Source organism: Aythya fuligula, chromosome 1 (assembly GCF_009819795.1).
Source record: "Aythya fuligula isolate bAytFul2 chromosome 1, bAytFul2.pri, whole genome shotgun sequence".
NCBI lineage: Eukaryota > Metazoa > Chordata > Aves > Anseriformes > Anatidae > Aythya > Aythya fuligula.
In genome coordinates this window covers 14,962,993-14,984,752 of record NC_045559.1, presented here as the reverse complement: position 1 = coordinate 14,984,752, position 21,760 = coordinate 14,962,993, and the positions used below count along the sequence as shown (strand labels likewise).

The 21,760-nt window shown below is 43.3% G+C and overlaps 1 protein-coding gene across 1 annotated transcript; it reads right to left on the bottom strand.

Moving 5' to 3' along the window:
- Window positions 1-131: 131 nt before the first annotated feature.
- Window positions 132-17,665, bottom strand: HBP1 (HMG-box transcription factor 1). The gene is made up of 11 exons (XM_032193588.1): window positions 17,633-17,665; window positions 14,019-14,211; window positions 12,641-12,875; window positions 11,319-11,451; window positions 10,442-10,553; window positions 10,159-10,271; window positions 9,676-9,832; window positions 8,973-9,117; window positions 6,290-6,619; window positions 2,919-3,060; window positions 132-1,244 (listed from the first exon to the last, which is right to left on the bottom strand). The coding sequence occupies exons 1-11, from the start codon at window positions 17,645-17,647 to the stop codon at window positions 1,227-1,229; spliced, it is 1,593 nt and encodes a 530-aa protein (XP_032049479.1). The 5' UTR covers window positions 17,648-17,665; the 3' UTR covers window positions 132-1,226.
- Window positions 17,666-21,760: the final 4,095 nt, after the last annotated feature.

Here is a 21,760-nt window from a genome sequence, read left to right as displayed (position 1 = left end):
AGCTTCCTAACAGCAAAGCATCAAAATATACTTAGGATGGGTCCTTGTGAAGCAGACTTTCACACAGAATTTGCTTATCTGTGTAGGGCTGACTTAACAACTGGTCTTCGTTTTACAAAATACACAACACCGAATTTTAAATGAATTTATTTGAAATAATATACAAGAATATAGTGTGCAAAAATCTTAGGGGCAACATCTTGTAGACGTGTCATAAACTGAAATTTACAGTTGTGATTTAAAAAAAAAAAAAAGAAACACACAGCTGTTTAGTACATGAAAAGCCATGATTGTAAAAGTTCACAGCAGAAGCAATTGTAATCCTACTGCAGCTGCTCTAATTTTAGACAGTTGGAGGAAAAAAAGTAAAGTGCAAGTGTTGCACGTATAGTTAAGTGCAAAGTTTGCCCCCACCACAAAGATGTCTTATGGCAAAATAAAATATTGGAGAGTATGTGGCAAAGACAAAACACAAAGTTAAAACTATGATGGTGACAATATCGACAGCACCATTTTTCTTGAGATAATGCTATTCGTTCATTTCATCCTGGTCTGGGCCATTGCTTCCATCGGAAAGAACAGCTCCTGCTACTGCCAGCGGGTGCAAACACATCTCACTCGTGGACTCAGGGTTTATAGATGGCAAGCCAAGAAGCGGCTCCCGTGCTACATCACACTACGCTCTCCATTTACCACGGCCCGGCAACGTGTTGGCATCTGGGCGGACTGGGAAGGCGCCAGGCTGACGCTTCGTTTTGCCACTTCAGAAACTCCCAGATCCGAGAATCGTAATTAATAATATGGTTGTGCAATACATAGGAATCAGCAATAAGAATCAATGTATAGAAACAGCTGTTACGTATTTTAAAATTCCCCTTTTTTGTACATTTTCTTTTAAAAATAAACATTTATACACATCTCCTTCGCCTCTTTCTAAAGTACTTTAGCACCACAGGATATCCATTTTCAAGCCTATATTACCTGATACATATATGAAGTTTGGAAGAAAAATAAGGCAATTTGGTTTAAAATGTTGATAGTTTTAGCTTACTTAATGTTCTATTGTAAAAAGCAAATCTGCACTCCTACTACCTCATTTCTGACTTGATGGTGCCAATATTTTATGGTCACACAAATTCACAACAAATAGTAAGACCTTGATCTTGCGTCTTCTTGCCATCAAGCAACAGCCATTTTGTAAAGAGAGTTAACAGCAAAATCCTGGCTTAGTGCTGTTGTGAGCCCTGAGAACAGAGAAGAGAGGAGAAAAACAAGTCAGCAGTTACCAATCAAAGGGAAATAGCCATTATCTTAAAGGTAGCAAACACTTATTTTGAGAGCTACAGGTACTTATAATCCTTGGTCAGTTACTCAGAAGAAAAGAGAAGGCCAGACCAGATGATTTTATCCCCTGGTCATCAAAAGACCAAGCAGACTTCATTGTTGCAGTGTGGAGTCAACTATGGTTATTTGGAAAAGGAACCAAGCTGTGAATGCAATGCTTAGTTCACGAAAAACAATTAAACAACTTATTTCCTGCTGTTGCTGTTGTATAACACCAAGGTAATAGGTTCCACAGATCCTATTATCTCGGCCCGAAGGCCCTGCGACAACAGGGAAACTCCTACTGTAGTGGGTAAGAAACACATTCTGCTGAGGCCAACCCAAATATTCCTCTCAATTATACACCAGCACACCCACCGCGTTCCCTGAAGCTCAGAGGTGCAAGTGTGAAGAACGTTTGAGCTCACAGGCCAATGCCCAAGACTCCAGAAGCGTAAAAACAGTATTAATAAATAGTTATTCTAACTAAAACCACATGAAACACACAGGGCTGTCACTATAGATGAAAATAAGATGCAGTGCAACATCTGGGATGATACAGTGAACAGAAAAACAGCTTGTTCCCAGCAGCTGGGATTCGCTGAAACCTTCTGCGACAAGGGACTGAAAGCTCAGCACAAATTATGTACAGCAGTGAAGAAGGAACTTGGAGTTGGAGCATTTCTTATTCAGTCTTATAGCAGCACTTGCACATGGTCTTGAGAAAATAAACTCATTTTCATGTGAAAATAAAAGGTGGCAATTTGAGGATCAAAATCTTAGACCTGTCAAGCCCACAACACACGTGATGCTTCCATAAAATGCAATAAATTCCAAGAATATGCCATAAAAGGCACAAAAAGGCTGCTGAACGGTGCTCAGTGCACCTCACAGGACCTTTCCTTCCAACTTACTTGCCTGTCTGAACCTGCAGGTTAGCCTGAAAGCCCTCATCTTACCTAATGCATCCACCAACTACTAACAACACTGCTGCAAACTCTTAAATTGATGATCTTCTTACAAGTGGAAAAAACTTACTTCCCTGCACAAGAATTATCTACTGTATTTTCCAACTAAAGCATAACAAATGAAAGTGATTAAAGAAAAAATAATTTTTTTTCTCTCAATGATTTCGTACATGCTGATAAAAACTAAGGGTTTAAAAAAAGTGGTAAAGAAAAAGCTTTTTCGTTAGTAAAAGGAGAATGTGATATGACTGAATCACAACAGAGAAGCACTCTGTAGAGGTTTTAGTGGTTTTGGAGAAATTGACAGATTTATTTTACATACAACCTCAAACTCAGTTACTTCAACCAAGAGGTCACTCCCTTCCCTCTGTATTTCACAAGGATGCTTGCTTTCAGGCCAAGGGAGTTCAGAGAACTCTCACAAGCTCCCAGAGACAGACCGTCTCCTCTCTGTCTCCTGCCAAGTGCCCCAGAGCAGGTTACACAACGTGGGAATGAAAATGAAGGTTTGGTCTACCAAGAAAAGGCAGAGACAGCAGAACATATCTTGAACAAGCAGAAAACTCTGCAGCTACCATATGAGCAGATGTAACTGCATAATGAAAAAAACAGCTTGAGAGAACATACAGAATTTGTTCGTTTTCGTTTCCAACAATCAGGATTTAAACGTTTCTGTTCTTCCGCCAAGGCCTTGGCTTCTAGTGTGTACATCCGTCTTTCTTCATTTTTCATTTTCTTCCACCTGTCACCAAGTATCACACTTATGGCTCTGCAAGAGAAATGTTTTAGACTGTGGTCAGGACAGGATGGTAGAAATACCCTCATTTTCCTTTATCTCAGCCCTTTAAAAAAGCAAAAGTGTAAAAACAAAACAAAACAAAACAGAAGAAAAACATTTTTTTTAAACAACCACGTTTCTGATCATCTTCTCCTACTTCTTTTTTTTCAGTTAAACAGCTGAGACTTGTGTGTTAGCTGAGCACGGGTCAATGCACTTTCTAAAATTTCAAAGGGCGTCTATCTGAGTACACAGCAACTTGCACAAGCCAGCAGAATAGGAATGTTAAAAAAATCAGCTTGATGCGAACCCCCGCCACATGGTAGTTCACATTTGCTTTGCTCTACTTTCATGTTACACGATTATCTGGCAGCTTTGCTGAAAATATGTTCTCTAATAATTAGGGTAATGATCTGAACATGACCTCAGCCAAACAAAGATTTGATTAACTGCAAATCCCCGGGTCTATTTAACAGATCCGTGTAGCTTTCTCCCCTTTTAATCCGTGCTGGGGAGAACACGAGTGGGCAGAACATACTGGTAAGTTCCCGTGCTAACGTTCCTACGCAGGAAGAACCGTTTGTTCTAACACACCCATCGTCACTTCCAAAAGCTGAATGAATTTTTTCCTCCTCCTTACAAACTTGACGACCTTTGGACAGTGTTTCCCCACATCATCACGCCATATTGCTTAACTGTTGGATCAATATTCTATTAAAATGCGAATGCCATCCTTTGGCTCAATGAAGACCTCTATAAACCATCGCTGCTTTAGCAACAACTGTGAAGCTACCGGGTAGGTGTGCTTTGGCTTCAGCTTACAATAACGAAGGCTGCACGACCACTTTTAAGATAAAAAGGGGTGTGCAACTGAAAGCAATCTGCTTTTTCCGATCTCAGTTTCCCTGCTGGCAGTGAAGCTGCTCACAGCCTTCTGACAGAAGCCAGCAGTGCCATCAGCCACTTCCACAGCGTTTCAGAGATGGCAAGTCTGAAGAAGGCTGCTCTGCACCACGCCCGCAAGAAAACGCGTTTTAATCCCAAAATACTGCGTGGCACTGGTCAGGCTTTTATGAGCCCAGAGCCTGAAGGGAGCATGGTGAGGACACTACCGCTAAGCCTGGGCTGTCAAATGCTCTGCGGACTCCTCGGAGCAAACCCCTCCAGCAGCAACCAGACCCCATCGACACCAAGTCCCAAAGCAAGAACCAGTACGCTTGGTTTGCCATTAGAAGGAAACACACGCGGTTTAATTAGCAGGTTTTCATGTTTTGGCAGTATCTGGAGGCACACCAACAGCACCAGCATCTGGTTTTGTCAATATTTTGTAGTGGGCCACTCACCCTCCCAGGAAAGAACACTGTGACCAGAGCAAGGTTGGCTGAAAAAGGCCCTGCATTAACAAATAAACGTGCAGCATCTGAAATCTTTGTATTTCAAACACACAATAAAATAGTACCTCCACAGCCAAGCTGCAGCGAGGCACGAGCAGTGAGTACAGATCTGTGTGTTTCAGAAAGCTTGCAGAATCTAACACAAACAAAAAGCTTCATTTCTCCAAGGAGATGTTTCTGTGAGTGAACTGCTGAGACCAAAGCAAAATGCATACAGAGAAATTTTACTGCCATAACTGAGACCTATTTCTCCTGATCAGAAACAAGAACGAACTGATCCTACCTGCACCTCATCAGAACTTCTTCACACCCTGTACACTGCCTTTTTCCTCTTACGAGGCTGGGAAGGAGCCCAATAACATTTTAGCAATGCGCTACCATGGAGGATGCAAGCCCTCGTGTTGCAGTTAACTCACAAGGAGTTGTAAAACAGAACTGGAGAATGCCTCAGGTTCACTCAGTAATTATGTTCAGCATTAACAAAGGCTGTTAAAACACAGTTTAGGGGATTTGCTTTATCTTTAAAATGTACATGGCCTCAAATTACTCAAGTATTTCTGAACACACACATTATGGCTACAGCAAGAGTATCTGGAGATGAAACTAGGGTATCTGGAATAGCCTAACAACAGCTGAAGTCCCCTTATGGGCTATAGCATGACGTGAATGTGCTTTGAATGCTTGCAGCTCACTATCTTCGTGATGCATCTTGAGCCACTTTATCTCTGAACAGGCAGTTTAACTCAGAACAGTTCGAGTTTTGTCCTTTCTCATATCCATAAACACCACAAAATGCTGTAATAATATAAGAATTCCAGTGTAAGAAGTGGGGACTACATAAAACCAACTCTAAGATCTCCTCAGTAATCTGAAACCCACACACGTGCATTCTCAAAGCGTGACAGCTGCCTCCAAGCAGCCCGATTAACGAATGCCCCAGCAACACGTAAGCAACAGTAGCTGAATGCCTATAAAACCAATTAGCAAACTCTCAATGATTTATTTTGTGTTTTATGGGTGCCAAGAAAGTGCTTTCAAAGGAAGAAGGAAGCAGTGTACTCTGAAGCTTACTCGTAACTTGCACCACTTTCCTTCATAAACTTCAATGTTCTCACTGAAATATTCAAACTATTTCCACATCCATCCAGCTGCGGCTCCAGTTCACTGCGCCCATTTAAAATCAGCATTTTAATTAAGTAATCATCAATTTTCCTGGCTGTCTTTTATCTGATTTCTCGCTTACAGTTGCAATGAATTTGAGGGTAACAGATCTGCCTCACTGAGGTTACGATAAACACTGTGGAACATTGCAGCCAGCACACACAAGACCAGCTGGAATTTAGGGAAGGGCTCTTTGTACGGCAGGGTTTTATTTCTCAGCAGCAGTTACAGCCTCCCCACCAGAACAAGATGGAATACCCAAAGCCCTCTCAAAGCCCTGCCAGCTTTTAACTTTCACCAGATTCAGCACAAGGATTTTTATATGAAATGAAATGTTTATGGCAACATTTTTCATGTTATATACATTTTTAAAAGTCTGATTTTAAGATGGGTGCGCATTCAAGTGTTTTAGTTTACATTTACACAGGCACAACTAGCACAAAACATTCAGATTCAATATCCACATAACAAACATCTTTGTAAAAACGAAAGAGCAAACCAAGTGCCCTCCCCCCAGACACAAAGACATATGACTTCCTGCAAGTTTCAGCAGAAGGTTCAGCGCTTTTAGGGCATGGAATATTTACCAACATGCTGTCAGGGTTAAGATCTGATTCTGCTAGCTCACCAGTAACCAAAAAAAAAACACACTTTTATACCATTACCTGTTGTCTTTCCCTGGATACATCTGAGTATATTCAACTCTGTATTTTTTGGCAAAAAGCATGAAGGCATTCATTGGTCTTTTGCACTTGTTTGGAGAAGTGGCACTCACAGTACTTGCAGTCCCTGAGCTGTGGCTTTTGCCAGCTTTGCTGTACAAAGAACTGGAGGAAAGATGTGCTGATGCAGTAGACACACAGTTTTTAGTACTGCACTCGGATCTCTCAGCATCTTGATTGTTTGATCCTCCGCACGACAGAGAAGCGCGACGCTGGCGAGCCATGCTGCTGAGCACATAAACTGCAGAGGAATCCATTGGTGTAAAATCATAACTAGAAGAAAAAGACATCTTATGAAATGATCCAGCATTTTGTAGGTACAAGCCCTAGAGAGCTGCTCGTTCTCCAGCTGTGCTATCTAGTAGTCTGGGATCTTTTGGGTGAATTTGTGCTTTGAGTTTGTGCTCGATGCAGATGCAAGTGAAGAAAAAGAGTCTGGCAGATGAGCTAACGCTTTTTCCAAGTGACACTGGGCTGCTGCTTTACAAGGTCTGCTGGGTACTACCAACTCCCCAACTGTCTAATGATTAGTTATACACTGTCTTCAGATTTCACAATCTTTTGAAGTAAATTCTTTTCTTTCCGCAACTGCCCTGACTGCAGCCCAAGTCTGGTCAGTGCACGATAGGTACCGAAAGTGACAGCTGCTCTGGGGAGAACAGGTGTTGAGTTCACTTGTGTGTAAATGTTAGTAACAAATACGAAACAATTGCATTAAAATAAACAATGTAATACACACTCTTGTACAAATAACTGCTCTAGACCATTCAGTTTGAATTGTTTTACAGACAAATCTTCCACTAAGCTTAGCATGTTTAAAAGCCCGTGACGCTGCACACTATTGAATTAAAAGCTGGCAAATGTCTGCCCTCTAGTGACAGAAATGTGAGAATCCCTCCGTATTTCAGCTATTTCAACAGCTTAACGTGTTGTTTGCATACCACTTAGACCTGCAAATATTACAAACTGTTATTTTTCTGTTGACCAAAAACTCCAAGCACTACAGGAGATGCACAGACTACTTGTTATCACCTCAGGAACTACCGGGTGTGAGCAGATTATTCTGGGAAACACAGGCTGAAGTCTTTAGCATGCTTTATGGGGAAACCGCACCTATAAAGGTGCTACTTGACCATGACTTTAAGATGCTACATTCCCACCACAGACCAAAGATAAATGCATGTAACTCTGAGGCTCCTCTCACCCACTGCTGAATGAGGCTGTAGTTAAACAATTTATGGCAAAGTATTTATTTCCAAGCACAGACCAGAACTACTAGCAGGGAAATAAATGCTGCAAGTTACAGCCCAGACCCATCTGTGCAGGCAGGCCCCTTCTGTGGGATGGAACCAAAAGCAAGGGTGGAGACTGAAGGACTGACACCAAAATCTCCTGGAGAAGGAAAAAGCAACAAAGAAGGGATAACGCTGACAACCCTGCAGGCCAGTTTACAAGATAATGAGAAAGGACCTCCCTGTTCTCCAAACAGTCCAGCAGCTTTCCTAATCTCCTCCTAACACAGCCACAGAATTTTGTTATTTAATTCTGTCCTGTTAACCGCAGCTGCTGCTGCATGCTCCTTTCTCAGAGACTTACTCTCTTCTGCCCCAAAATAAAACAGAGATAAGGAATTTGAAGTGTCCAGACAGTATTCAGCTGGGCTGCAGGGTGAGTAAAGAGACAAGTCCAATGCCTTCAGTACGACATAAACATGACTCTATCAGCTCTCCACAAAGAAAGTTCAGGAACAGGAGTTAGTAAGAAGAAAAAGCCTAGGCAGCAAATGAGTGAATTCAAACAATTTGAACCCACTGTTAGTTCCCACTGAAAACTTTCAAGAGCTCATAGAACTTGAACTGCAAACAGCGTTTTAAATTCTCTCTCTTGTAAAAAATAACAAAAAGCAACTGGACTAAAATCAGATGCTAAAAAGAAGCTAACATCATAGGAAAAGATGGGTTCTACTAAACTTAGAAAGGTCAAAATAGTATGGAAGATCTTTATGAGTACTCCTATTTCCTTTCTCAGAACCTTAGAATTATTCTGTTGGACTGCACTTCTGAAGGTCATCTGGGCAAATCTCTTGCTCAAACCAAGACAAACCTCAATCAAACTTTCAAGTTAGATGTTACTGCTCTATTAGGAAAGAACCACAAATAGCAGAATCTACAAAGAAAAGAACAAATCACGAAAGCACTGTATTCTAAAGCCGTACATGCGTTAGTTACTAAGGAACTACTCAGGCAGTTTCAGGTACGCAGCTGAAGCACGCGTTAAGAGCTGGCAAACACAAGCTATTATGGAAAAACTACCAGGTTTTTGAAACCTACCCCACTTCACCTAAAAGATTTGTACAAGTGATATATTCTTTGCTGTTTTATCTGATTTGTATTAGACTATCAGAAGCAGGGTCTGCAAAATTACCCCAAGAAATTCCTTTGCAGTTTAGCACAGCACAGAACTACACAGCTTTCCTGATCATTTCGACTTCGTTTTCCCCCTCATTTATCTTCTATAACCAGAAGTATTCTCTCTTTGCTCTACGTAATGCTTCAAATTCTTGCAGACTTAAGGTGCCTACTCATTAAATATAAAAACCGCTGAGGCCACTTTATTCAAAAATTACCTTTTAAATGTATCAAAAACACCTGAATCATCAAAGTTAATGGCATCAGGGTGTCCAGGAGGTAGACACAGATCTCCAAGATGCATTTCACAGCATGGAATGCCATGCTGTACCACAGTCAAGCTTGGATAAAAAGATGACCAACCTGAAGTGGTAAAGAGTTAAATTAGACAGAAGGCCAGACAATCTCTCTAGTTCTTAACCGGAGCAATCCTATATGCCTAAATGACACCATTTCATAGCAGTGTTCTGATGTAGTTTCTTTCACCCAAAAAAAAAAAATCAGAAACACTTACTCAGGGAATTCTTACTGCAAATACTTTACGTTTATCTAAAGTAAAATCTCATTCTAGCAAAAAAAAAAAAAAACAACAATCAAAACCTGGGAACTTTTATCGTCAGAAGTTCAATGTTTAGTTGGAGAGAAAAGCCTCCCTTATTTGCAGCTTTCCTTTCTCCCCCCAGTTTCTCTCTTTTCCTGCATTCCACTTGAATACTTGACCCAATCTTGCCTGAAGTGATGTACAATATTTCTGTAGTTTTAGTTTGTTCAAATTCTGTTTTTTTCCTTACAAAGATAGTAAATTGATTCTACAACATTGCTTTATCGATTTCTCGAGCAACATGGGACAGTAGTAAAATCTGCAACTACTTTCTAAGAATGTTGTAATATAAACCCAAGTGTACTTGTAGGATTGCATACCTTTGTTTTTAACATAAAAAGGGTGATCAAGTCTGCATTCTACTGTAAGCAAACCATCTTCCACTGTGCCAGGATCAAAAGTCAGCTTCAGCACTGACTCACCAAAGGAAATACTTTCTTCATGAGAAATCAACTTCAAACCATCAGAACCATAGCCCTGTAAACATGCATACAGGTCAGAATTTTCCCCTCAGAAAAAGCATACAACTCTGTATACTGCAAGTGTCTATTTGTCATCTTAAGGTATATTACAAAATATCAACATTCTAAATATTCTCACTGAAATTAATAAAATGATAAAACATTCAAAACATACCTAAATGAATTCAGTTCAATTGCTTCACAGCAAGATAATCAAACAGTGCAGTGATCAGCACTAGACAAGCTCAGCATAAAATCTTACAGAGATAGTAATTAAAGGTGTAGAGATAACACTGCAAGGTAAGTATTGTGCTACAGCTATTGAAATGCACTAACAGCTACCTTGTAGGCACTTGCTGAGCCATTTTCCTCTTTTCCACAGCTTTCAGACCTTGCAAAATCTTCAACATCCTGCCATTCTTTATTGCGGCCTTTATGAAAGCACAAACGAGAGCCTAATACATTTTTTTTTAAGGAAAAGAGAAAAAATAGATTAATGGCATGTAAAAAGGACAGTATTACAAAAAACAAAAAAAAAAAACAAAAAACAAAACAAAAAAAAAAAAACAAACAAAAAAAAAACCAAAAAAAACCAAATGCTTATTCAATAATGCATGTTATTTACCTTTTAGAAAACAGTGCCAAACAGTTGAGGGCCAAGAATGGCACCATCCTAGATCATCATCATCTGAAAGTGACGACATGCAGAAAATGCCAGATTCTGACTCACTATTCGCCTATTAATAAAAGCAAAACGGTGCTGATGTATTAATGTGTGAGATTTCAGGGCTGGTCCTATACATATTTAGGCACATTGTCTAATTTGCATCTCTGTCATAATTCTGCCTTTAACACAAATAGGAATGCAACACAAAGACAAATATTCAAGAAATACAGTAAATGTGAATGGAGCATTCTCATGTCCTGTACTTGACAGGTGCTGTCCTGAACTTTTTATTTTTCATCCCCTGAAACTCATCTGAGCCCCTCTGGATCATCTTAGGCTAAAGTACAAGTGGTTTACAACCTATCATTCCTTAGTCATCCACAAAACACTTAAAGCACAGGTTATTCTGCAGTGAGATTACTAGAAAACTACAAGTTTGTTCTAGATAAATAGCTAGGAAAAACACGTCATTAACAGACAAATTTCAGACATGAATACACAGGAAAGGGAGAAACAGGACCGACAATTTTTGTGTCTAAAAGGATATGGTTCCACATCCTTGCTTCTCAAGATAGCAAACAAGGTAACATTATTGTGAGAAGCTTGCTATAGAAGGAACAGCAAGAGAAGCAGAGCTTTCTCAGAATCTCCTCTACAAAACTATGCACTCTATCGCTTAGTACAACAAGCCTACAGTGTTTACTAAAATGAAAACTATCAGAGAATCTAGCTTAAACTTAACAGCTCTTTTTTTTAACAAGTTTCTATTTTCAAAAAGCTTAATTCATTGCTCATTCATCTTTACTTATTTTAGATATGTTTCGGGACAACTCACCCTTTCATGTCTGACTGGTGTTTCATCCAAATCATTCTTGGAGAAGTTGGGATCGTTCTTTGAGGATCCTGGTGGAGGACGTGCATAGGAATGTAAACTTTTGCTTGTAGCTATTATGTGAACAGGAGATGATCTACAAGAGAAAAATAGATTTTAAAATATTTCGGATTAAGGCGATGCAAGACTTCGCTACCATTACTCTAAACTGTTTTTATTTAGTGAGATCTCATAATTCATAATTTTAAAGCACAATCACTGTACATATAAATATCCTGCCAGATTTTGAATATCTACTGAAAACTTAATAATTCAGGTAAGTACAGAAAATTATTTAATTCAAAAGCAGCAGATATCCTGTAGTCACAGGTGACTATTCATTGCACGTGACACTGTGTATATGTATGGCTGTATCTACACTGCAATCTTGGGAAGGAACAAGAAGACAGCATTAATGGCACTAGGAACAACAAATTTACTTTAACAAATGTTGCTGTTTGCATGAGCCGAACGCCAAATAAACACCCCCACAACAATACTCAAACGGGATGACTAAAGGGTGCAACCTCAGGCAAAGGCAATGTTTAGCGTAATTGCTGCATAGCTTCTGTCTGCCACCCAAATGACAGCACTACTTCCTCAGCAGCACCTCCTTGTCACCATGTTGAAATTGTAACAAATATCTTGAACTGAATACCCCATTCTGAGAGACATCTGCTCTGTCGTAACAAATAAATCCCAAGAGCAATACTTTTAACAGTACTGCATTTCACTTTCTTATCATAAACCTAAGAGCAAAGCCGTATGACAAAAGGTGAAGCCTGGAAGCCTAAGATCCCACAACACTTCTCCCAACCCTCCAGAAAGTACAGATAACACATCTGAAACAGTAACAGCAAATAATAACATTGCATTAGATTTCCAATTAGCTCATTAAAAAGCACCTGAAGTCAGCGCACTAATAAGTATTACTGACTATTAGCACTAGTAAATATTAAGAGATTAACACAAGAAATTCATCTTAATTTTTCAACTGCTGCTTCGCATGAGGTAGATGCCAATAATTTCTGAGCTTCCTGTGGTTAGGGAACGTCCTTACACTGTCCTACCTCATTCATGGCTGGCAATTAAGAAATTTTTGCAACAGGCTCTTAAACTAGTCCTGTGCAATCATCTGTGAAAGGAATGAGGTTACTGCACAGGAAGATAAAAAACAGGTCTGCAGTTCAAAGTCAGAGAGCAGAGGGCGTGAAGAGGGAAGGAAATGTTTCTGGAGATTTAATATTACAAATCCTGGAGCTAAAACTTGAAATGAACGTCAGTACCTGTTATAAAAAGAGCACTGCATCAAAGGACTCTGAGGACTTGTGGCAATATTTGCTAGTTCTGTCAACCAGTTCACCCCATTCTCACACGAGTAAGCGCTCTCCGAATCGCTGCTTGAGGTATGTTGGTTCCATGAAGGCCTCGAACACTCCTGATGTGAAACATCGGCACCAAGCTGGAAAAGTGCAGGTGGGGTAGAATCTGTCTGCACAGCCTGTAGCTCAGGAAGATCGTCTGCAAACAAAGGCACAAATTGCCATAATTATACCTACTGGTAAGCACTAGTTGACACTGAATCTTGCAAATAAAGATCAAAACCAAACTCGAAGGAAGCAAGTAATTGTATTTTCTCATCTCACAACTGCCAACAGTTTACAAACCCTGTTTGTAACACTTACAGAAATACATGCACAGCAATAATCCTATCTCTAGTCTCCTATACATTCAAACAATAATTGTAAGAAAAATATCAAGCAGCTCTAGATAAAAATACTGCCTTGGTAACATGGAAATAAATCCTTTTACTGGACTGACTAGTTTACTAGAATTCTACCAGAATTACTAGTCAGAACTCTGCACGTGGCAACACGTCTCACTAAAATACTAAATGTTTCGGCAAAAGCCAACTAAGTTACTCTGTTCTTGCAGGTATGTCACTAAAAATAATCAAGGTTTGAGACTGCAAAGGGAGAGATTTCCCAGGGTTCCACCAGTCAACTGGAACCTAAAAGCTCAGAAACGGTGAAAGCTGGGTATGCAGCCTGGTAGGGGTGAATTCTTATCAATAATCAATGTATTTCATGTGCTATGCAGGATAACAGAGGGGAACCCAGCTTAATAACAGAAGGCTGTCCCATACTGTCATGTGACTTAGTATCATTATTCTTAATTACTTTATGACTTCAATTAAATGTGTTAATATTTCATGGATCATACCAATCCTTTTAAAAGCGCACACTATTTTTCTCCAGTAGGTAAGAACTGATGTTAAATGTTCTTCTACCCCAGAATCTCTATTTGGAGTTGATCTAAAGGAGCATAATTTCCCTTTAGGAGGAGCTCTTGAGCTGTTATTCTTGTGAAAAAAAAAAAAAAAAAAAAAAAAGCCTCCTCTGGAAATTAGGAGCAGAAACTTGCAGCTCGAAGTTCAAAGAACACATTAAGTCAACAAGCCAGTGTGTCAGAGCTGGAAATAGGTTACAGGGAAAAGTGATAGTAAACTTTCCGACGTCACACTGCACTGTCACGTTCCCTGCCCTACCTAAGTCAAAGATCAGTCAGAAACCTCATTCAGTCGGCTCCCAGTAACCTCACCATAGGAAAACTGCAACCAAAAAAGCTTCAGAATTGGCTTCTTCCGAGAGCCACGTCATTTACCGAGTTCCATGTGCTCATCACAGGACGCGTATCCCGGAGAAGAGGGCAGGTTTTCATTACACTTCAGCAACTCCAGTGAGTCATTCATCCCTGAAGTTCTCTTGTCCACTACCAAGAGCAGCTTCTGAACTGCATTAGGCATCTGGTTTGTCTTCACTTCCCACACCATGTTAGGATGCTCCAAAGTATCTGACTTCAAAGAGACAGAGGTTAAATACTTGTGTACACCTAAATTAAGCGCTACAGCAGAGCTCCTGCTGTAAGGAGTTTGTTTGCTTGCGTGTGGCTGGAACTTGCCTTGCCACAGCCTGTGAGTGCTGCGTCCCGGCCTCCCCAACCCTCCCACAGCCCACGTAAACAGAGCTCGCTGCGCACCGAGCCACTCAGCCCCCCACAGAAGGGGCCCAGATGCGATTTGCCTTTGGTAAGCCCACGCTGGCTGTTCCTGCTCACCCTCCTGTGAGCGGGGGCTCGTGGTTTTCAGGAGGCTTTGCTCCCCCGCCTTCCTGCCGGCCAGCGTTCGGCTGCCCAGCCGGCAGCTTCCCCGCATCCTCCTTCCTACAAGCCAGGCGTGATGTTCGCTTTCCCAGTTCCCGGCAGCCCTCCGGCCCCTCAGAGATCACCCTGATGATGCTGGGGCTGCTCAGGCAAGATGCACCTTGGGACCTGGGCAGCAGGGGCACAGCCCTTGCAAGCAAAGAGGATGCTTGACTCAGCCTTTCGCCAGCAGGTCTCCCGTGCCATTTAGCATCGTGCCCCCCTTCTCCCTGCTGGAGTATCTGCAGGGGCCTTTCCACCACCCTGCGCGCCCCGCGCTGATTTCAGCTCCTGCTGTAGCCTCAGACACATTTAACTGCTAACGTCGCAAAGTGGGTTGCAAAAGGAAACAAAAGAAAGCCACCACTAGACTTTTTGCAGTTTCATTTCCCCAAATCTCAGTACTGTAACATTTACACCAACAGCAAGCCTTTGAATTATCTTCAACAGCCAGAGAACCGTGATTATTCCGTACTAGCACTGTCTCTAAACGCTGACAAACAAGGTTATCCGGTCTGTATTCATTTGGTTATATACTGGTGTGGTTTTGTTTTCAGATGGTGGTGAATTAAAGCTACCATAACACTACTACTTTCTACCTTAACAAAGCGTCATTGGAAAAGTAATAGTCCCTCACAAAATAGCAAAAAATGCAGCCTGGTAACGAAGAAAAGCTCAGTGGCCTACCATGACCTCTATGTGCACCCCGATAGGGAAACACAAACAGCTAACAGCCAAAAGCTAGTCCCTCCCTTCATGTGAAACAGTAAGCCTACCACCATACAAGTTCCCCTGCTGTATTGCATAAAGGCCCTGAGAATTAATTAATGAAAACCACTTTATTTTAATAAACGATTTAAAAGTATTGTGTGTGTATAGCCAGCACTAACAGGATTCTCTGTTTTCGCTCGTTCCAAGAATCTGTTTTGTTCACTTTGCAGCCTGTCACCTACATGGCTCGATTTGGTGCCACCCCTGCCTTACATCCTGGCCCTTCCCTGGGCCATCCCAGCACAGTTATGGAGATGTGGGGGAAATTTCAAAGGTGCACAAGGCAACGTAAGCCTGGCTCAGAAAACAGCAACTGCATGTGCTATTCCAAACAGCCACAGCAGTGTCAAGGACAGTTTGTGAGCAGCAGTGTCAAGGCTCTTACTGGAAATTTCTAACCCTTTTCTCTTAAATATACGCAAAAAGCACATAAAGTCACATTCCAAGAATAAAAGAGATGGTTAATACTACTGACATGTCACTACTATAAAGCCACGATGGTACAGTTCTGACTTGAAAGAGGTGGAGGAGGGAGGGAAGAGAAATGAGAGCGTGTTCTAATACACCAGCAATGGTTTGTGTGTTACACCTCTAAGCAGTGTCTCTAATGCAGTTTGTTCTTCTATCATCCACTGGTAAGAATACAGAATATCGAGCAGAAAGTCATTTCTGCACAGCAAACCCAGCCCTCAGTACCGCAGGCCAGGACCTCGCCGACCATCTCCAAGTAGCCAGCTCCACAAAGCCACTCCTTGTTTTTCTGGCCTGTCCGTGTCCTTCCCCCCGCCCCCACCATCTGCCTTGCTTTTCCTTCTATTTTCTCTCCCTTCCTTTCTCCTCCTCCTGCCAAAAGGAAGGCTCGGGGTTGTTTTGGGAACATTGCCCCCTCCTTGGAGCCTGCCAGGTTTGAGCACACCTGTGCTGGCACCACGGCGACGGGCAGCTGTGAGGGGAAAGCCGCCTGCTCCACTTGAGGAATTACTCAGGCTTCCAAGGCTCGAGGACTTTTCTAAACCAAAGCCACCCATATGTAAGAGCCAAAAAAACCCAAGCAAACGAATTCAAAGGAAGAAAAGCAGAGCTGGGCACTTTTTCTGCCCAATTAAAGGCTGTTTTGAACAGCGTGTGCTTCCTGCCTGGGCCTTGGCCTTTCGGTGTTTTGAAACGTCAAGGGAACGGTCATGGATTAGCTCGCACGGCCTTTTTTTGGTTCAGTTTTCGCGAGGCTGTTGTGAAATGTGCTGGGTGGGGGCGGCACGCAGCGCTGCGACCGCTGGCAGAAAGCTTCCCTCAGAGCCCAACGGGTTCGTTAACGGCGACCCGCGCTGTAAAACGAGTCCCTTCCTGATGTTAGGAAGAAAATATGGGAATATTAAATAAGAGCCTATTGGCTACGGGGAGCTACTTCCACTTCGGAAGGGCCAAGGGTAAAATAATTCCCGTTAAAAGGGGAGCGGGGGGGGGGGGGGGGGGGGGGGGGCTGGGTGGGACGGCTTCGTGAGGAGAGCCGAGCCCAGCCGAGTCCCGCCGGACTTTACCGAGCGACACCGAGCCGAGCCCAGCCGAACCTCGCCGAGCCTTCCCGAGCCCAGCCGAGCCCTTCCGACCTCCGCTGAGCGCTACCCAGCCGAGCCCGGCCGAACCTTTCCGATCCCTTCCGAACTTTGCCGAGCCCAGCCGAGCCTCGCCGCACCCCCCCCCCCCCCCCCCCCCCCGCACACACCACGTGACCCCGCCTGGCCGCTGCCCTTGTTTATAAACTCCCCGCCGGCAGCGCGCATGCGCGCAAGGCCCCATTCATTCACAACTGCGTAACAGCCCGGGGGGGGGCAGCCCCCCCCTCCTTTCTCCCCTCTCCCCCCTTTTTCCCCCTCTCCCCGCCGCCCCTCTCCCCGCGCAGCCGCCTCCCCCCCGCCGAGGAGCCGGCCGCACTCCCTCCCCCAGCCCGTGCCAAGCCGCCAGCCCCTGAGGAAGGGGAAAAGGGGCCGGGGAAGGGGCTTCGAGCGCATTTTCCAGCCTGACGCTGCCGCTGGAGCGCCCTGAGGGGCAGCCGGCACTGTGGAGGCGCCCCTCGGAGCTCAGCCCGGCGCCGCCGAACCGTCCCGGCGCCGCCGGGCGGCCGAGGCACGGAGCGGGGTAAACAACAGCGGGCCGCCCGCCCGCGGCTGCCACGATGAGGGCTCCGCAGGCTCCTCAGCGCCGCCCGCGGCCGCCGCCACCCCCCCAAAGCCCGCCAAGCCCCGGCCGCCCCCCTCCGAGCCCCGCCGGCCGCCCGCAGCGGCAGCCCCGCAGTTGGCGGCACTTACCAGACCCGTCGCCATTACCGAATTCCCCTCAGCTTCCCCCCCCCGCCGAGTCCCCGCCGCGTAGTTCCGCCCCGTGCTGACCAGGCTCGGTCGTTGATTGGTTGGAGGCGGCGTTGCTCAACGTGTCTCCGGTTTCGATTGGCTGAGCGGCCTGCCCATCAGGAACCCGCCCGGAGGGCGGACATGTTTTGACTATCCTGCACAGCTGATTGCACCGCGCCGCACGTCAATCACGCGCAGACAGCGCCGCGATTGGCTAACTCCATCCTCGGCTCGCTGCGAGGCATTCTGGGAGCTGTAGTCTCGGCCGCGGCCGCCGCCGGCCAAATTGGGCAGGTGAAGAACGACAGCCCCCAGCGTGCCCCGCGCGGCGCCCGGCCGATAGTAAACAAGGCGCTGAGGGACACGTGTACCGCGCCCGGCCCCGAGATGGCGGCCGGCCCCGCCGCCCCCCGCTGTCTCAGACCCTCACACCTCCCCTGCGCCTGCAGCGACATCAACAACATCGCACAGCCCGCTCGGTTAACACACCAAACAGGCTGGTGATGGCCTCCTGCGGCCCGGCGTGACACGTCCGTGCACAGCTCGAAAATAAATTATCATATTTAAAACAACCCGTGGAGATGGCCGAGATTTTGTAAATTCGGGATTTCCCGAGAAAATTAGCTCAGTGCGCTGCTTTCAACGCCACCCCAGTCACATAAAGGTGCCTTAAGTCACGCACTGGAGCTGTTGTCGCAGTTTAATGTAGGCTCTACAACAGGCTTGGCGTTTAGTTGGTCAAGCAAGCAAAAATAAATAAAAAAATAAATTAGCTATTCCCATGTAAATAATAATGACTCATGATTACCTATAGAGCCCCATGGGGTGTGCTGCGGCGGCCGCCAGGGGGAGGCTGTTTGTGCCGTTACCGCACGTCCAGGGGGTTATGCAACGGGGTGAAAAATAAAAATAATCACAAAATCACACGCTGGAATTACATCCAGTACCAAAGCACACCCAGCGTGCAGGTTTCTGGACTCTGAGATTTGGTTTCTCCAGGAGGCAATAGTTTGAAATCAGAAATCAGTCCGAGGGAATTTAACTAAAAAAAAGCTTTGGTGCTCAATTACCCAACAAAACAGCTCTTTACTGATCATTTTCCCTACTTGAAAACATCGCGATTTGAACACATGCCTCTGGAAAAAGCTGAAAATTAATGCTGAGTCTCAGCTATGAAGAAACTAGACTGCTTTTTATAATACCGACTGTCCAACTCGACATCCCACAAGCTCAGGTTTTCCCTGTATCTAGAATTAAGGCTTTTCCTAAGTAACTGGTAGATCTTTATATAAGAGAACTTATACAGCATCCTCTCTCTAAAATATGTTTTAATAAACTGAAAAGTGGTAAATCAGGAATCATCTTTACACCACTCTACAATAAAATTAACTTTAAAGCTGTTTTCCTTCCTCCCCTTCCCTTTTGATCTCCTGTATATGTCTAAACAACCTTTAGGCTGTTTGGGGAGAGGCCTAAGCTGCTGCTTTTTTATTTCACATAAAATTTACCGTGGACCCTGCATTTCCAGATTGAGGTTTGGCAGAAGACTTGTATACACAGATGTCTCCACTCTGCCAACAGGCTCCTAAGATTGTGGTACAGCCACTTGGAAGGTAAAACTCCCTGTTTACTCCTCAAGGAAAACCTTTCTACCACACTGGGAAAGGAGAAACATACACAGGCCAGATCAAGTGGCTGTGTATACAAAATCCTGTTTCCAGGTCCAGTGGATTCCTCAGAAAAACAGTGTCAGCCTAAAGGTTAATACATTGTTGTGGTATTAACCTCATTTCCACCCCACTATGTGATTTTTCTACCCAAATGGAAACGTATTTTACAACTACTTCGGAAAAACACATTTGCTGTGAAGGTTCCTGATTCTTTACAAAAACTTGTGTGTAAATGTTGCATGTGAAGCCCAGTCCTCTCAGATCCACTGGCCCAGACTCTAGATACTGGTCTAGACAAGTAAATACCACAGCTGAATTAGAGCCTTGGTATCACACTTACCATCTATAACATACAGAAAAAACACATAAATATGAATCCTACTTAGGACTTAGATTAAAATCTCATAAATATGGGCGTGTGAATTGTTTTTAAGAGTCTAACACCAAAAACATAACATCTTTCTTATTTTCAAACCAACCTCTTCTTCTTTGCATAGTGTAAATTAAAATGTATTCAGTGAGACGAGAAAATGAATAAGAGGACACATATTCCATACAGTAGATGGCAGTAGAACACACAAAACCGTATCAAAGATTACTTACAAACTCCCTGGTTGAAGTCAAGTATGTATCTTCTAAATTTCAGAATTCAGATTATGTCAGTCCCATACTCCTTGCTCTGCATGTCTACTCTCTAATTAAATCATTACTCCACACACACACACCCTACCTCGCCTTACACCATTCTCAAAATGAATGCGTGCTCAGAGAATGAATCAATACTGTGTAACACTGACATTGTCGGCAGCTTTGCTGATTCAGTTGCTTTTTCTGTTTTCAGAGAGGTAGACAAGGTGGGAAATTGTGAAGTGTTGATTGTGAATTCTCATCACCTTATGTAGGGATGACTACCAAGAAGCACAAAATACACAAACAGAAAATAATGATACAGATAAATTTGCATTTACCCTCCCTTTCTTATCCTATCTATTTATTTCTTAAAATTGCCAGCCTCAAAGTTAAGAAACCACAAGGTAGGTTTAAAAAAAATAAGAAGTCATACTAGTAAAATAAATGTTTTATATTGTGTTTGTGCCTATCTTTACTTTTCTCTTGTTAAAAGACAATGTCCTGTCTTTCTTTTATGACATAACTACTGTTGACTTTCTGAAATACAGCATATCATTATTTTAATTCTGCTGCACAGATGCTTTTACATCCACATGTAGATATTTATTCACCCTCAGTAATTAATGAAATACTCCCTAGACTTCAGATCAACCGTGCTCGCCAGAGCTTCCACTTTTATCCAATGTGCCAGCCTCTGTTTTGCTGCCATTTTGCCTGACCCTCGCATGTCATTTTTCTCCCTCCACAATGACTTCAGTATCTTCTGCAGACATTCCTACTCCGTCCCTCTTCTCACAGCCCTTTATGGCTAGCTGCAATGGTGGTTGACTTGCTCCACCTTCATAAGGGCTCCTAAGGCATGCCCACCTCTTTCATCTCCTCACAGCAGATCTGTTGAGAAGGCAGAGCAGAGGACAGAGGACTTGGTGCTTCCAGGAAAGATCTGAGCCACAAAAACTTTTTTCTGCTCCTTGCCACTAACTTCTTTTTTTGAGAGGAACGAATGAATTTTGCACAATTCATGCGATTGCTTGAAGGGAATCCTTGCTTGCATCCTACAGTGGTTCAAGCTGGGGAGAAGAGAACAAACCACAACCCAGGTAAGTCAGGTCAGGAATGAATAAGAAATTTATTTCATGTCTTTATGGCATAGATTCCAGTTTTAGTTAAACTGTTATCACCTACTGAGATAGAGCAACAAAAAAATGACAACAGTAGCGAGAAAAAAATAAAGATCTAACAGATCAAGAAAGAATCCGGAAGAAAGGGAAATAAGAAAACACTCTATCCCAGCTCAAAACTTGCAGAAAAACAAATCAAGAAGAGACTCCAGATGATCTGTAAGTTCTCTCTACACCAGTACATTAAAGTGTGAGGGAGTGTTCCTGGGCACTGGAATACAATCAGCTGTATTGATTTTTTTTTTATTTTTTTATTTTTTTTTCTAAGAATAGTCCTGGCATAGTTTTTGTGGGGGCCAATAGCAAATAATTCTCAGATGTGGTTTGGGAGCTAGCATGGGCCAAGGACTATTCTCAGTTGGCCATCTGCATACGGCCATCCCATATGGAAAGACAGAAAAATTTTGTGAGACAGCTTATAAATGAGCCTACACAAATACTAGAAAATGGTATGTATGTTGGCCGTTCAATGCCTCGGTACTGGCAAATTGTGTCAGGCACATAATTTCCTATTATGGATATAACCACAGCCAAAAGTAAGAGTTTGAGCTAAAGGGACAGTGAAGCTAAGGTTGCTTGAGATAGTCACCCACCATCCAATTTCA

Excerpts from the sequence above, each read along its gene's own strand:
- HBP1 (XM_032193588.1), bottom strand. Across the intron at positions 11,452-12,640 it reads CAGTGCTCTTTTTATAACAG|ATCATCTCCTGTTCACATAA; the intron begins GTACTGACGTTC and ends TTTCTCTTGTAG. Across the intron at positions 10,272-10,441 it reads TTGGCACTGTTTTCTAAAAG|GCTCTCGTTTGTGCTTTCAT; the intron begins GTAAATAACATG and ends AAAATGTATTAG.